General features: G+C 40.4%; 2 protein-coding genes across 4 annotated transcripts; both read left to right on the top strand.

Annotated features, from left to right (window-relative positions):
* The first annotated feature begins 1,006 nt into the window (after nt 1-1,006).
* Nucleotides 1,007-11,281, top strand: LOC109626343 (sushi domain-containing protein 2). Of its 3 annotated transcripts, none has more exons than XR_011239170.1 (17): nt 1,007-1,023; nt 1,661-1,774; nt 2,162-2,360; nt 2,791-2,942; nt 3,026-3,193; nt 3,278-3,452; nt 3,630-3,831; nt 5,035-5,120; nt 6,185-6,453; nt 6,544-6,678; nt 6,795-6,950; nt 7,736-7,984; nt 8,460-8,643; nt 9,212-9,306; nt 9,392-9,632; nt 10,518-10,614; nt 10,768-10,803. XR_011239170.1 is itself a non-coding variant. In XM_069513967.1 (17 exons), the coding sequence occupies exons 2-17, from the start codon at nt 1,714-1,716 to the stop codon at nt 10,808-10,810; spliced, it is 2,451 nt and encodes an 816-aa protein (XP_069370068.1). In that variant the 5' UTR covers nt 1,007-1,023; nt 1,661-1,713; the 3' UTR covers nt 10,811-11,281. The 3 variants fall into 3 exon arrangements, 2 of the variants coding, with proteins under 2 accessions (XP_069370068.1, XP_019937770.2); XM_069513967.1 differs by having other exon boundaries at nt 9,392-9,571; nt 10,768-11,281; XM_020082211.2 differs by lacking the exon at nt 1,007-1,023 and having other exon boundaries at nt 1,645-1,774; nt 9,392-9,571; nt 10,768-11,281.
* A 2,056-nt stretch (nt 11,282-13,337) lies between these two features.
* LOC109626345 (heat shock protein beta-1-like) lies at nt 13,338-14,502 on the top strand. The gene is made up of 3 exons (XM_020082218.2): nt 13,338-13,824; nt 13,965-14,028; nt 14,131-14,502. Exons 1-3 carry the CDS (start codon nt 13,452-13,454, stop codon nt 14,288-14,290), a joined length of 597 nt encoding a protein of 198 aa, XP_019937777.1. The 5' UTR covers nt 13,338-13,451; the 3' UTR covers nt 14,291-14,502.
* Nucleotides 14,503-16,281: the final 1,779 nt, after the last annotated feature.

The raw sequence follows: 16,281 nt of genomic DNA, 5'->3' as shown, positions 1-16,281 counted from the left end.
TACGTATGCAGAGATCTACTATATCAGTTCCTGTGCTTGAGTCACATCACGAGTGAATGTTGCAGATGATGCTATACTGTCATGGCTGAGACTTGGAGGTGGTCCCATCTGAATCCATTTCAGGTGATTCTTCACCACTGAGTCCTGGTGATGCAGGAGGCGGGGTCTAACAATACCTGCCCTTCTCTTATTGGATCAGTGGAGCAATTCCCCCCAATTTTCAAATAATGTGAATGCTCATAATGCTCAAAATGCTACATCCTATATGCTGCCATTCTTTAATAATGATCCCTTTAATTTTTGCTTCCGATTAGCTAATAGATATGTCCATGACTTCTTTGTGATTAAGTTCTTGCTTAGCTAATAAATCCCCCCCTTCATCGCCCTGTCATGACTCAGCAGTTTACTTACACGTGAAGGATCAAGGACACTTCCTTGATAATGTCACTTGCATGTTTGAGTTGACCCGTGGTTTGAGAGAAACGTTCCTTAGAGGGGAAGCTCAAACATTATCCATTAACCACTCTGCCGATGGAGGGGTGGGAGAAGTGGTAAACAGGGGTAAACAGTGCTGCAGCCAAATCCAATACAATTGAAGTCAATGGTGGTCACTAATTCAAACGTAAAAGAACAAAAAAACAAATAAAATAATTCACAGCATGTTTTAGCCGAAATGTCCGCTGTTCTGCTTTTAGCCCGGAGCCTTGTTCACATTTGCGTCAATACAACGCACAAGCGCTCGACTTGATCACACCTCTCAAGTGACAGCTGGAGGATAAAGGGATCACAGCAGACATTGAGGCTAAAAACATGGTGTACATGAGGTCGTTTCAAGTCGAATATGAATGTCGGGGCTAACAGACACTTGGATGACTCTACAGGAGACGTATGGAGGCATTTTATTACTTTTTTCTGTTGTTTTTTTTGTCTGAAGAAGTGGTCGCCATTTCATTTCTTTGTATTTTACCCCTGAAGCTCCAAACGTGTTTTGCGGAAACACTTCATCCCTCCATCGACATAGTGGTGAGTTTTTTGGGTGAACTATCCCTCTAAGACCGGAAGAGGCTCTGTCTCTCATCCCGTCTCCCTGACAACAGTCACCATAACGTCTCCAACGTTACAAACAGCCAGGAGCACTGCATCCAACCAGGTGACATCATATGGCCTCAATGATCAACACACCAGCTGAAGCGTTGTGCATTCACACATACTTCCTTCCCAGGAGGATCTCAGGGTTCAGTGCCTGTCTGAAAGCAGCGTGTAAAAGTTTAATATTTTGTGTGGATGTAGCCACTCCACTTCATTGAGAGACTATCAACACATAACGTAACTGCATTGTTTTCAATTGCTCCCATGCAATGTGACCCACTGACTCCAGGTCTGTTCCAAATATTATAACTAACCTGGAAAATAGCTCACACAGCAGTTTATTGGAATTTAGTGTGACTCTATTTTATATGAATATTATATATATTTAATAGCTTCATGTGATGTACTGATTCCAAGCCAGAAGCATTGAAATCCTCTGCTGCTACATCTGGAGTCAATCATTGTCACAATGACTCCTGGCTAATGATTAAACCATTGTTTGTAAATGCATGTGATAACAGGGCCAAGGTTTGTTAAACTGCTGAATGTATTTAAACAGTCCGGGACTAAGTTGTTGCAGACGCAGCCTGCAGAGGAGCGTGGAGACACAGTCACTGTGGCACGATGGAACGATTCACTGCAGTAATATTTGTCCTCCTGGTTTCATGTATCTGCAGGACATCAGGTTAGTACCTGCAAACCTCTGAATTGTGAAAAGTTGATGTATATTGTGTCTGATTTTATTGTTTTGCCATCAAATCAGAGTTAGAGGAGGATCAGAACAGAGACAGGAGACATATTCCTTGACTTAAAGCAATCACAAAACAGAAAATGTAAATGATGAAGCAAGAGATACCTCAGTTACGTGGTGAAACATTATAGAAAGATGGATTAAGTCGAATAAAATCATTCTAAATGTAAAATATTTTTGAAAATTCAATAAATGATTAATTTTCAGTCAAAAGTAAAATTAAAGTCTAATTTAATATATTTTTAGTTTTATTTATCAAATGCTAATTAAATAATAATATAATGTATTGATCGTCACTTCAAACCTCTTTTCATGGGACAGGGCAGACATGTGAGGGAAAATGTGGAAACACACTATACGTCTGCTCGTGTCACCCGACGTGCACGTCGTTGAATACCTGCTGCATGGACTATAAAGAGTACTGTGTGGGAATCTCTCCGTATTCTGGGACCTCGTTTGGTGGGACGGATTTTATCGTCCTTGATGCAACTTTCAACCAAAGCTCCCAAGTTGTATGCAGGTAACATTTTCATTGATAGCATTTACATGTCCCTAAACCTGTTGTACCTTTTTTAATTGACTGATTTTGGTGAAATACAGACAATAACTTGAACTCCGATGTTAACATCGTGTTTGTGTGACCGAGCCTTAAATCCTTTTTTTCTCCAAACTGCAGTGTTTAGGTGGAGACACTCAGCCATGGTGTTGACTGCTTATTTCACTTAAATGTTGTGTATATAAAATGCACAAAACTTTATTCCCACTGGAGGGGGACTTTGAGATTATAATTTTTTTGGAAAACTTCTGTTTCTAAGGCCAAGAAATGAACTTTAATACTCAAGTATACAACAATTTTTATTATATTTTACAATGGAAGTACCAAAAAAAACATGGAAACTTAATTATTAGTTATTTTGTAAATGATAATAATAATTCTTTTAAAATGGCAGGTTCAACAATGATACCAACACTGTGGGATATGTGGATGAAAGCAGACGAGGCCACTGTATCTCCCCACTTCTCTATGAAACAGGATGGGTCCCTCTGCACATCTCCTCAGATAATGGCTCCACATTCAGCAGAGCTGGAGCCTGGCTCTCAGGTACTGGGATTATCTACGTAACTGAACTTGCTCAGAATTGAAAACACCATTAACACGTAATATATTTAAATGTGTTGCTACAGTACACACTGGCAAGTTAGATTCTAAATTCAAGGCGACTCTGGTCAACTCGACCAAATGGCAGTACTACGGCACGCCTGATGTCGGAGGCACTCTGGAGATGACTTGGAATACGTCTTTGGTCAGAGCTGCGAGGGTCAACGTAGAGCTGTGGGGATACAAGGAGACCGGTGAGTACGACTGTGTTGGACATAAACACCTGAGCTCACTTAGCAGTGGAAAACACTGAGCATCTGCGTGATGCCTCTCTACAGGAGAGCCGTACTCAGACCTCTGGCAGGGGCGATGGGAGTATCTGTACTCGCTTGCAAAGGATCTACCCAACAGTGGATCCTTCAGCTTTTTGCCCAAACCAGCAGAGAACGGCTTTTCAAGTTGGGAGCTCGGCTCTGTGCGCATTAGCTCCAGTAACTACTCCGATGGCATGTGGTATGACTGAAATAAATACTCTTCTTCTTGCAATTTCATAATGGTTTCACAACATTTCAATCCTCCAAGATCCCACTGTATCAGTAGGAAAAACAAATTATTTCAATCTCATATTTCCTCATCACATCAAGAAAAACAATATAAAAAGTATTTACTAGCTGTATTTGTTTCATTTAGGAATGTACAAGCTGCGTGGACAGAGGATCACGCTCTTGCTTGGCATCTTGAGGAGAAGTTCAGGCAGAACTCGACAGTTTGGGCCCTGGACAAGTGTGTAGCCTGGGACCAGCTGGAAAATAAGCTGCCCAACTTCCTCAGTGAGATCATAGACTGCCCCTGCACCCTGGCTCAGGCCAGAGCCGACACCGGGAGGTTTCATGTAAGTGTAAAGGGCAGAAAATTTCTAGATCTACCTGTACCATGTAAGTACCATAAAAGAGACTGAAGCTGATGCGATGCTGGACTGTAAATGTGCTGAAATAATAAGGATCAAAAAAGTAAAGATAACCAAAAATGGAATGGATTCTTTCTTGGCCCACGGAATCCGTTCAGGAGTTTTGCATAATCCTGCTCACAAACTAAAGATCAGGGTTGAAAACATAACCTCTTCGGCGGAGGCAGTTACATCCGTGTATCAGTTGTGTGTGTGTGTGGACCCAGATGCTCACATGGACCCACTTTATCTTGAATTATGTTACTGATTAAAGATAAAAGTGTGTAATTACTTTATGTGTTTATGATTGTACTTAAATGGCCTGTTGCTAATCTCACATCTTCTCGTCAGTTCAAAGTAAAGAAGTCTCTTCTCGTTAGCGTACACTGTATTTACGCGTTTCATTAGAGAACTTATGGCCTTCTTATCTGAGTCCTTTACAGTGAGGGACAGACAAAGCCAACACAGACTGTTAGAGACAGGCGAAGGAGAAACATGGTGTTAAAACTGCAAGTTCAGTGTTTGTTATTATCAAGCTGTCGTCAAATGGTGGACAAGCAACAGAATATCAGTGGTTGCATCTGTCATATTTGAGTTATGCACCAGCTATTCATAAACTGAGTGTGCTCACCATGTTGGTTGTAAAGTTGTTTACTAGTTTAAAACCAGAAATACACTAACGGCAGAATGGCAGATGGAGCGACTGAGCTAATATAACTTTTCAGAAAACCAAGATTCAACATGACACAAAGTGGTAGAAGGGAGGAGGGAGCCTTGCAGGTACCAGGATGGGGTCTTACTGGGACACAGTGTCCAGCTGTCCTCACTTCCTACTGATGGTCTCAAACATTAGGACGAGACAAAACCAGAACGCACACAAGCCGAGGGCCCACGGCCGTCACACTGCAAATGTTTTCTTAAGCCAGTGTTGGTTCAATGGCAGTTTGTGTGTAAATATTTAGTGAGTAAATAACAGTTTGTTTGGTTTTTAATTTAGGCATTTGGAAATCTATCTCCACTGAGAAAACAGTGAAGCTGCATCAAGGCTGAAATTTAACAAGCCAGTTCCTGAACTGTAGTTTAAACATTAATACAGTGAACTGTACAATCGGCCTCCTGCTCACAGACGCTGCGTCTCTCTCTCCTCAGACTGATTATGGCTGTGACATCGAGAGAGGGAGTGTCTGCACCTACCACCCTGGGAGTGTTCACTGTGTGAGGGCCATACAAGCCAGGTGAGACTGTAAACACACCCTCAAGAGCATAGTTCAACATTATGTTCTGTAAGTTTGTAGGATGGAGAGAACTGGTGATAAGGTTTGCTATTGATACCCACCAGTATCTGTGACAACGAACAAAGATGCCAAACTTATAGTCGGATTAAATTATGATGTGCTGACTCACTGTCTATCAGCAGAGCAAAAAATAAGGTCTGTCTTAACGTGGCAAAAAAAATTTGCCTGTAAAATATTCACATCTGGCAAAAAAAACTAAGTTTTCTTTATTTCATTAAAATAATATTAACTTTTTGCTTTCAATTAAGAAAGAGCAAAGAAAAATACTTTCTGCTTCCATAATAAAATGTGACCATTAATACATCACCGTGACAGTAAGTAGAAGTAAATTCCCTCCTTATCCTGCTAATCAGTTGCATAATCAAACGATTTACCTCTGATTAATTACTCATAATAATGTATGGCACCTGGAACAGTAAACAATTATTGATTATCGGAATATTATACTGAAAGAGAAAAGCAGCTGGCAAAGCACAAATCAAAGCACAAATCCTTTGATTGGATCAAGTGCCAATAAAGGATTTTCAAGCCTCGGACATACATCGATCATCACTTGTCATTAATATGCTCTCATTGTTCCCAGACTGAAATATCTCTGAAATAGTTGCAACGGATTTTCATGAAATTTAATACAGACGTGTTGGAGTAAGGATTGATAGGAAAGGATAATTCATCATTCTCATGCTGTCCTTGAACTTTGAGTGCTGCTTTTTCAATTATTACCATCAGTGTTGTGGGTGGCACGGTGGTGCAGTGGTCAGTGCTGTCACCACTTGGTTTGAATTCTGGTCTGGTTTGTGTGGAGTTTGCATGTTATTGAAGTTGGTTGTTTGTCTCTCTACATTGGCCGTGTGTTGGGTTTAGCACCTGACCATGGGCACCTGTTCCCCGCCTCTGTCCAATGTCCACTGGGATTGGCTCCAGCCCCTCAGCGTCCCTTGGATGGATGGATATATGCTTTGTCATTGTAAACTCAACATTGTGTTTTGTGAACCTACCCACAGTCCCATGTATGGAGCGGGACAACAGTGTTGCTATGACAGCACCGGTGCCCAGGTCCTGACGGCGGACTCCATCGGGGGGAGCACTCCGGACCGAGCGCACGACTGGGGCTCGCCTCCCTACAAGAGACCCCCTCGCATCCCTGGACAGTCCCACTGGGTGTATGACGTGCTCAGCTTCTACTACTGCTGCCTGTGGTCGGACAACTGCCACTACTACTTCAAGCACCGGCCGTCCAGCGACTGCAGACGCTACCAGTCACCCAGCTCGGGTCAGTGACTCATTCACAGCGGAGCAGTTTTTGTGTTGGTTTTTAAGAAAAGTGTTCTGTGTCATGACATAATGTTTGTGTGTGAGACAGCTGTGGTGTTTGGAGATCCCCACTTCATAACGTTTGATGGCGTCAGCTACTCCTTCAATGGTAAAGGGGAATACACTCTGGTGACCTCAGCAGAGAAGAATCTGATAATCCAAGGGAGAACAGAATCTGTGAATGGTGAGTGACTGAAGAGACTTTAAACCTGACTGAATATAAAATACACACCACCATGGATCTGTTACCACAATTACTGTTACCCCCTATAGTCAATGATCTGCTTCTTTCATGATTAGGAATCATAAAAGCGACACAGTTAACAGCCCTGGCCATGAGAGAAGCTTCCTCTGATGTTATTGAGGTGCGGCTCGTCAGCGGACACAACAGTCTCCAAGTGCTGCGGAACCAAAAGACCCTGTCCTTCACTGAGCAGAGCTGGATGGACCTGCACGGTGAGATTCACCCTACTGCATCTGATGATCCATTTTATTTTACTGATCCTGCTTTTGTTCATTTCATTAAACAGTGAGTATGAATTTGAACACAATCCTCACAATTTGACTCATAACAGAGTGTAGAGGACAAAAACTGAGGATTTATACCGACAGGGCTGTCATAGCTGAGTGTATCAGTTGAGATGGTAAACTAGACTCTTGGAGGCTTTTACACAACAGAGGAGTGTTCTGACCTGAAACAAGGACGTCCTGACATCCTGAACCCCCAAAACACAGCTCTTGACAACATTAAGGGACTGTGTTACAATTATTCAGGTGGGGAGGAAATCCTGTATTCAACCTAGATTATCCCAATTATTAATGTTTCCTTTATCCTCCCCTGTTCGACTTCTAAAAGAAATGGAAACACCTGCTCACCTTGACTTAAACATGACACGATGTATTCACAGAAAACAAAATGGGAAAAAACTGAGGCAGGACTATTGTCCTCGGTGTGTGGCCAAGATCCATCCATCAATCCAACTGTATATAAAGATTTACCTTCACCCTGACCAACTACAACAGTAAAGTACTATGATAAGCTTATTGAAGCTGACATCTAATAATATTTCTACTGTTTCAGTGCTAAAGGATTCAAACAAACAGTTCAAACTGTCAGAGGACACTTTTGGATTTCAGATCACATCCCCATTGCTCATAAATAAATATTTTTTCATGGCCTCACAATCAAGTTCTTGATATAATCTTCCTCTGCCTTTGCTTTCACCGAATCTCTCTTGCAGGCGTGTTTGTGTTTTCTCCTGCCTCGACAAATGTGACCGTGATGTTCCCGACTGGAGCCGGGGTGGAGGTACGACTGATAGAGGGAACCATGACAACCACCGTGCTCCTACCAGAGGAGTTCAAAGACTCTACCCTTGGCCTGCTGGGAAACATGAACGGTGACGCCGCGGACGACCTCGTCCTCAGCACCGGTCAACTTGTGCTGAACCACAGCAATCCGCAGGAGCTGTTCAGCTTCGGGGCGAGCTGTAAGAAATCAATGAAACCTTTGATGATTGGTCAGAATTCCTGTGATGTTTGCATTCGATGTGAATCTTTTTTTATTTCAGTTGCATATGTTACACTCTTCAGCCTCCAAAAAACATGAGATATTCATGTGTTAGACACCTAATGTATGATGGTAAACTGTATATATTTGTCTCTCACAGTAAAACTGATCTTTACTGTGATTCAGGTGAATTTAAATACAGGTCACACAAGTTGAAAGTTCTTCTCCTCACCATTTCTTCTTTTTCACGCTGCTTCCTGTTTGGGCCATGTCCCCTTCATGTGAACCTTTCACTGTGGGAAAACCTGCTATCTGTTCTTTTTCTCTTTTTATGCACAGAACCAGAAAATCAAGCTCATTTATGAAACATCAGCAGATAACGTTACTATATGTTTCTACCTTAACTCCAACATTTTTATTACATATATTAACTGTGTGTCTTTCTTTTCTTACAGGGGCCGTATACAACGCGTCTGCCTTGTTCACATATGATTCTGAGTTTCTTTTGGACACATATTACTACGCTCCCAGACACGACCACACTTTTATTCCAGTGTTTTCTGTCCCTGTGAGTCCAGACGATCCATTAAGCAATCAGGCGTCTGAGATATGCTCAGGAGATGGAGCTCAGTTCTGCAGGTACGCAAAGAAAATGTACTTTCACTCATTATATACTGAAAAAATAGTAGAGCAGAAATCATTGGCCATTGTTTTCATAAATGATTAACTGTTCTAGTAAAGCAGAAATCGTAAACATATGCCAATTATTCTGTCGTCAGAAAGAGTATTTATTGAATATTTAAATTTATGAATATGTAGTTGAAAATAACAACACATCTAAACATGTCACCTTGACTTGGAGAAATTACGATAGAAAGAAAGTAAAAAGATTTACAAAATTATCCACAAAATAGAATCAATCAATAAAATAAATAATCAATAATTGTCATCCAACAAAATAATCCTGATATTGGATATTGAATGTCATCAGGTTTATTTTGACCTGGACTACAAATTGTTAACAGACAACCTGTGTTATAAAGATATGTATATACAGAGTTTGAAAGAAATGGGGATTAAGCTTGTTGCATTTGTAGCCCATAAAGGGACTAAAGGTCATGATGTCTTTCAACTTCTTTGGAATTTCTATTGTCTCTTAAATAATGTTACAGCAGCTCATTTCCTGATCATTTCCTCTGCACCGTAGGTTTGATATCCTGGTGGGTCGCAGTCCAAGGATGGGAAACGCCACCAGAGTGTCTTTCCAGAATCACATCTCTCTTGTGGAGGATCTGAAGCCAGGTCAGTGTCCACATGATGAAGACGTCTAAGTGTCCCATGTTTAGCAACATTTATAAGTTGTCATAGTAACTGTCAAACTCTGCAGTGACATCCTGTGGCCGGCTCTCACCACCTGACAACGGTAAAAAGGAGGGGACCACGTATTTACAAGGAGCGAAGGTTCAACTCTCCTGCGATGACGGCTACACTCTCAAAGGGTCAGCGGAGCGCATGTGCCAGCAGGACGGCCGGTGGTCCGGAGAGGAGACGAGCTGCGTGGTTCCCAGTATGAACAAACGAAATAAACTGAAATCAGTCTTCACCAATGATTTGTATCTTTATAAATTGTGAGTGAATCAGCTCTGTGATTGAAGTGTTGAATGAAGAAAAAATTAAATCTCTTTCATGACCTTTGATGTGTCCTTTACAAATCTGCAACTTCTGATTGGAATAAAACGCACGCATCAAACTCCATCTGTCATCTAATCACTATGAGGAGGAGAATTATGAAATGCAGAACAGCAACAAAATTCTAGGGACATAAATTGAAGTATTTTTGTGTTGTACGACTTCCCTCCTCTCTCCTCTCGTATAATCACTGGATTTTTTGTAAATTTTGTTACAATAGTTTTTTCTTACATTCCTGAAAACAAACCTCTTCAACTATTAAGTGAGCTTTTATAAAATCTGTCAGCCTGTGATGATCGTCCTCTGGATCTGAGCTGAGCCTTTAACAGGGAAAAAAGAAAAGATGAGACATGATACCAAATGATTTATCCCCAGGGGACAATGAACGTCATTACAAAATTGTAATGTTAGTTCAAGTAATGTTAGTTCACTCAAAACTACACATTTCTACCTGATTGAAAAGTCTGAATCTGACAAAACGGAAAGCTCCAGCACATTTAAAAATCGATCCATTCGTTTCAGAGATATTTCAACCTGAAGCTTAAGCTTTCTGCATTGCTCTGAAGTATTTAAAAAGAGGGCCTCAGGATAACATGGTGAAGATATATAATGTTTTCTGTCACTCATGTGCTTTGTGCCAAGAAAACTAGCTTGATTCAGTGTTTGGGGATCCTGGTGACCTTTGTTGCATGACCTCTGTCTTTCCATCCATCCCATCTAGTTAAAATACAATGAATGCATTTCATCAAACCCACTTCATCTTGTCAAATATTGTCGCTTCTGTTGAGAGCCGCTGGTTTAAATTCATCTTTGTCATATTTCAGGTAATCTCGCAGGAATTGTGGCCGGTTCAGTCATCGGAGCTCTGGCGCTGATTGTTATTATAACGACAATCGTACTCAGCTCCAGGAAACAGAAAAGGTGGGTCACAGTATCTAAAACCTTCTTTTCCACATGTATAAATGGATTAACTATATATGCTGTGAAGTGACAGATAGGCTGTGTACTGTAGTTCAATGAAAAGTGAATTTTCTCTATTTCATTTTCATTTCATTTTCATTTTTCTAATTTCAGGAAAGCTGCACGTTCAAATCAAAGTGCGAGGGAGGCCTTCTAACCACAGGTTGAGCTTCAATGTGACCTGCATGTTTATATCTCCACCTACTGATACAATATGTATTATACAATATACATTAATATATCATCAGACTGAACAAAGGCAGCAGCACAGGTAATGAGTAACTCCACATCACATCCTCCATGGCAGAAAAGTATCATTCGATTGACGTCTATAGGTGGAAATGTTTTTTTATGACACCCAATACTACACGACACTCACTCTAAAAACTACAGATTTAGTTTTTAGTGTAAAGCAAGTTTCCTCCTGCAACTGTTTTAACACTCCATTCTTATTTAAGTCAGGATGTGAAAATACTCCTTTCTAAATCTGTGTATTTTCAGAAAACAGAAGTAACAACTGTGAATGAACTGTGTGTGTTGTTTGTGTATTGACCTCAAACACTGATGAATATTATTTAACACTTTATTATTTTCAAAGTTGTCTGATAATAAAGTTCTTCTAATACACTAATACTGTGCAGCTTGTATCTCTTTGTATGACGCACAGAAGCTGTTCCTTTTAAAAGGACACTCCTGTAGTTAATGTAGCACATACAGATTTTTCTCCGTATACTGTGCGTGTACAGTAGTATTAAATGTCACATGGTCGACAGAGGGATGGGACCCTTGTCCCAAAGTGTCACATGATGAGTCTGAGGGGTCATGAGATGATTAACATGCACAAAAGCAAAGTTCAAACATGTGGATTCATTTTTTTCAGATTCTTTTCTCTAAAGTTTCCCTTTTTTGTGAAATATCGAAGCTTTTTATCCCTTTGGGTCACAAACAATTATTTCAATGAAACTGTGTCTACATGATGATTTAAGTCTTTGTTTTGATGCATTGTGTGACAGCTCCACAAGTACGAGAGGAAGATTATGGATATTATCGATGGTTTAGAACTGAATCCTTGCAGAGTTAAACCTCTCTCCTCGTCACATGTGCTGTTCTGTGTAGTTTCCGGCTGTTGTCACCATCACAGGTGATTTCTACTGCCAGGTCACAGGTGTAAAGGGGCGGGGCTTAGGAGAACAAAGAGAGGTGACTTGTTTGGGGGAGACAGGGGGGAGCTGGGTTTGTGCATTTGAGGATAGAACGGATATTTGCTTCATTTTTATGGTGATACCTAACCCACGAGGAATTTGAGAATACAGTGTGAGAAAAGGAACATAACAGTTTTTTGGTCAACTCTCGGTTGGACTCCTATTCCCCTGTTCCTCGGCCACCCTGGTGAGTTCTATTCTTTTGCAATGCATTGTTTCTCCTGAGTTATATTTTTGCATTTTGAAGGGAGGAACTTAACTGAATTTTTCTTTCTTTTTGTGGACATTTTACATGGACTGAGCGAGCTGCCTTTTTTCCCCCTTGTTGGATTTACCTTATGGACATTCAAGTGGACATTCATTATTTTCTGTGAACTTAAGTTTGGGGGAGGGTTATTAATAAATTGTTCGTTGTCATACATTTGATTTCAGTTTAATACTTTACAGTTAACTGGGTTAAAAGTCCCCTGACACCAAAACATCCTCATTTAATAAATAGTGTCACAACAGCTCCTGAATCAAACAAAGCAACTCTACCCAACTATATAAACACTAAACCTAACTTCCAGTGCAACTATTCTCAAATCAAACATCTATTGCTGATATCACAGGACACAAATCAGGATTAGCTTCAATCTGTATCTTTGGTTTAAAATAAGCTCATTTGAATTGATACGATAGTGTTGCAAACAAGTGTCTGATTATCTGGCAATGGCTTCGCTCAAAGCATTATGTAATAACTTCCTCCGAACACTATGTCACCCTTGTTATTGTGTTTATCTGGTTAATACCTGTGACTAATGGGTGTTGATGGAAAAGTTACAGATATTGCCTCATTAATAAACATCATTCCTCTCTGATGGCGAATAGCTCATTGATTTATTCCTCCAAAGCTCGTTTCATTATTTGTACGACATAACATGAAGATGCTGTAGATGTCAAATTCCTCAGCTCCACTTCACCGCGTCAGCCTCTCAGCCCGTCACTTCATGTTGGATGTGAACACAACTTATCATGATAATATAGGATTATTATTTTACATATAAATATCCATCAAGAAGTAGTGTTTGTTTGGTCTTGAGGTTTTTTTTTACTTCAGGCTTGGGTTTGGACACAGGGTTTAACTCGATTGTTTACTGTGTGACTGTGGATGTACGCGCTGTTCCCTCACATAACACAAAGCTGTGATTTCTATGGACAAAGAGCACCGGTATGTGACAAGACTGTAGAGGCCACCACTGAATAAACTGTCCAGAGTCATTCGCCAACAACTTGCCACAGACACTCCAGAGATATAAATACAAATAATTAGCATTTCCCTATTCAGGCTCCAGGGCAACGGAGGAGTAACCTCCCAGCTGAGGACATACCAAAACCTTCTCATCACCTAGATCCCAGTCGCTGCTGGACATGTGTTAAAATGAGTCAGCCGGGTATATATGCCAAATCAGGCCCCTGCTCACCCAGACAACAAAAATACAGCTGCTCTATTGTTCGGTGTCCAGGTCATCAATCCAGACCTGTTTGTCAGGGTGGAGCTACGGGCTTTGCATTTTCAACAACCCTCTCATCGACTCAGAGCTTGTTTTCTGGGATATGGGCGAACAAAATAAAATACTATCCCGTCCCATTTTCCGCCGAGATGTCAGCTGGGATCCTTTTCCAAACTGGACGCAGCCGAGCCGCATCTTCACGCAGGATTTTGGCCTCCCTCCTTTTCTGGAGCCCAGTGATGTGGACTGGATAGACTGGGCACAGAGGAGGCTGGCCTCGTTCTCCTGGCCTGGGTACACACAGACTCCGCTTCTGCCTCCGCTCGATGGTAACGCAAAGGGCCCGAAACAACTGACGAGTGGGGTGACAGAGATCCGCACTGGGCAGGACGGCTGGAAGATTAACCTGGACGTCAACCACTTCTCACCTGAAGAGATTACAATCACAACCAAGGAGGGATACCTGCAGATATCAGGTGATGCCTGTTCTTCTTTTAATGAATCGTGTGATGAAAACTAAGTAAACGCATCATTTGCAATTTGGAAATTGAAAGCAATGTGTAATGTTTTGTTTTTATATTGTGTTTTACTTACAATTTGTTGTTTTCATTTGAAGGAAATCATGAAGAAAGGCAAGATCAGCATGGATCTGTGACAAGATGCTTCAACAGGAAATACAAGTCAGTTAAATGAATCTGTGTAATTTCACATCTCTGGGATATTTTTATATTAGATTGGTTTAAAAAACACGTGACACAGAAGTTTACTTTACTCTGGTCCAGGCTGCCGCAGGGGGTGGACCTGCAGCACATCAGCTCGTCCCTGTCTGGTGATGGAGTCCTGTCAGTGGAGGCTCCCGTTCCCGGAACGTCCGTCAGCGAGCCGGCCAATGAGCTCGTCATACCTGTTCAGATCAGACAGAGGCAGGATGGAGACAAGTGAAACCAGCAGAGCGAGATGTAGGTCAAGTTAGCGACCTAAGTAGCACTGACTGAAGTTAGTTACAGCTTACTAAATGTGATTTCCTGTAACTTGCTTGTTTTCCTGTCATGAGATTCTATCTGCTACTATAATGCACGATCACCACTACAGTAACAAATATATGCAAACTCACCAATGTAAAAATAGGAACTGATTTTGAGTCTTAGGAATATTTTTGCATGACAGCATTTTCTGATTGAACATGTGTATTAGTGATTTATGCATTTCCATTGATGCCATGTCCTCTACAGGGCAGAATAGCTGAATATAGAAATGACTTGGTTTGAGTTTTCATTTGCTTTAAGGCAGAGAATCTCTGGAAAAGCTGCAGTCTTCAATTTAGATTATTTTTTATTATAATATATAATAATATAATTTTCAACTGTATTAAACGGCTCCTACCATAAGAATAATAAAGGTACCTGTCTCCTTTCATTGCTGATGCATCTATGAGCAAATTAAAAGATTAGAAGGAACCAGTTCTCTTTTATTTCAATCATTGCTCATCTACTTCTAAATGGTAGATTGAACGTGATCCCTGAAATCCTGTTTACTCTGATAATCACCCACGTATTTCCTCTATATGAGATGTTCAATGTAGATGTTTATCAGGTTTATCACAAGAGATTAAAGGTTCTCTGTTTACTTTTAAGTTTGATAAGAATCTGAAAACGAGTACCTTTTAATTTCGTGTGAAACTCTCATCACACTTAAAAGCAAACATTCAGCTTCATCCATGAGACGCAGAGCTTCACTGACGAAGGCCAGGTCATTCAAAAGTAAACAGTGACACCTAGTGTTTGGAGTTTTATAGGACACAAGTTATTGTTCAGCCGTTTTCAGATATGACCTGTGGGTAAAGTTTCTTGTATGACATCACAGGGATTAATGTACTAATTGAAATAACTGATGGAAATAAAAGAGGTAATGTAAAATAATTATAGAACAGAATAGAAATACGAACACAAATATAAGGGTGTGTGATTACTTGGTTGGTTTCTTGACTTTATTTGTTTGCAATCCAACCAGGTGTCTGCTATAAAAAGTACCATATAACTGTTTCTGAAAAGTTTAATTCTTTCTTTCTTTGCTTTGTTCTTTACTGAAAGTACAAAAAAAAATTTCCAGAGGAAATTTCAAGTACACCATTTTTAGCGGAACATCATTTTTATTAACATTTAGTTAAGTTAGTAGTGAGTGATATGGAGGCTCTGGGTGGTTGTTATATGTAGAATGTCATATGTCACTGTGTTTAGTTGTGTTTAGGTTACTATGGTATTTTCAGTCTCTGGCATTGTAAGGTAGCTGCTAGCTGTTCTGCGGAGTAGCTAGAGTTGTACTAGGTGGTAGCTAAAAGTTCAGTGTGTAGAATTTAGTGGTGACATTGCATTTTGCATCTGAACACCCCCCACCTCACCCTCCCCTTCCAAACATGAAACAGAACCCGTGGTAGCTTCAGTTGTCATAAAAACTCAAAAAGTTTGTCCAGTCTGGACTAATGTAAAAAAATCTTACACACTGGACCTTTAAGTGTTGGACTATGCAATACCCCAAGCAGCCACAGAGAAGCCATAGAGCTGATCTTAATAGCGCTGTACATAGCAGCAGTAATGACATCACACATATGATGAGATATGTTCACCAGAGAGAGACAGAGACTGCATTTTAATATTTGTCTGTTGCCACATTAAGCAACAATAGAAATGATAAGACGTTAAAGAAAGCATGTTTATGGATTCTGCTTTATTATTATTTATTATTGCACATTAATTGTAATGCTAATAGTCCACAGAGGATGGTAGCATGGTCTTATGTTCCCATTTCTTTACAAGTTTCTTTTTGTAAAGTTGTATATTTATATTCAACATTTATATTTCGCATTTAGTTTTTCTTAAACATTTATATTCATATTTTGCATTTTTATTTAACATAGGGATAACAATTAGATATTA

Source organism: Paralichthys olivaceus, chromosome 18 (genome assembly GCF_024713975.1).
Source record: "Paralichthys olivaceus isolate ysfri-2021 chromosome 18, ASM2471397v2, whole genome shotgun sequence".
Lineage (NCBI taxonomy): Eukaryota > Metazoa > Chordata > Actinopteri > Pleuronectiformes > Paralichthyidae > Paralichthys > Paralichthys olivaceus.
This window is presented reverse-complemented; position numbering and strand designations above follow the sequence as displayed.

What these genes read in the sequence shown, in the direction of transcription:
- LOC109626343 (XM_069513967.1), top strand. Translation starts at nt 1,714, where the DNA reads ATGGAACGATTCACTGCAGTAATATTTGTCCTCCTGGTTTCATGTATC. An exon ending in ATGTATCTGCAGGACATCAG is followed by an intron (nt 1,775 to 2,161) that starts GTTAGTACCTGC and finishes TTCATGGGACAG; the next exon opens with GGCAGACATGTGAGGGAAAA. An exon ending in AGCTGGAGCCTGGCTCTCAG is followed by an intron (nt 2,943 to 3,025) that starts GTACTGGGATTA and finishes GTGTTGCTACAG; the next exon opens with TACACACTGGCAAGTTAGAT.
- LOC109626345 (XM_020082218.2), top strand. Translation starts at nt 13,452, where the DNA reads ATGGGCGAACAAAATAAAATACTATCCCGTCCCATTTTCCGCCGAGAT. An exon ending in GGGATACCTGCAGATATCAG is followed by an intron (nt 13,825 to 13,964) that starts GTGATGCCTGTT and finishes TTTCATTTGAAG; the next exon opens with GAAATCATGAAGAAAGGCAA. An exon ending in TGCTTCAACAGGAAATACAA is followed by an intron (nt 14,029 to 14,130) that starts GTCAGTTAAATG and finishes ACTCTGGTCCAG; the next exon opens with GCTGCCGCAGGGGGTGGACC.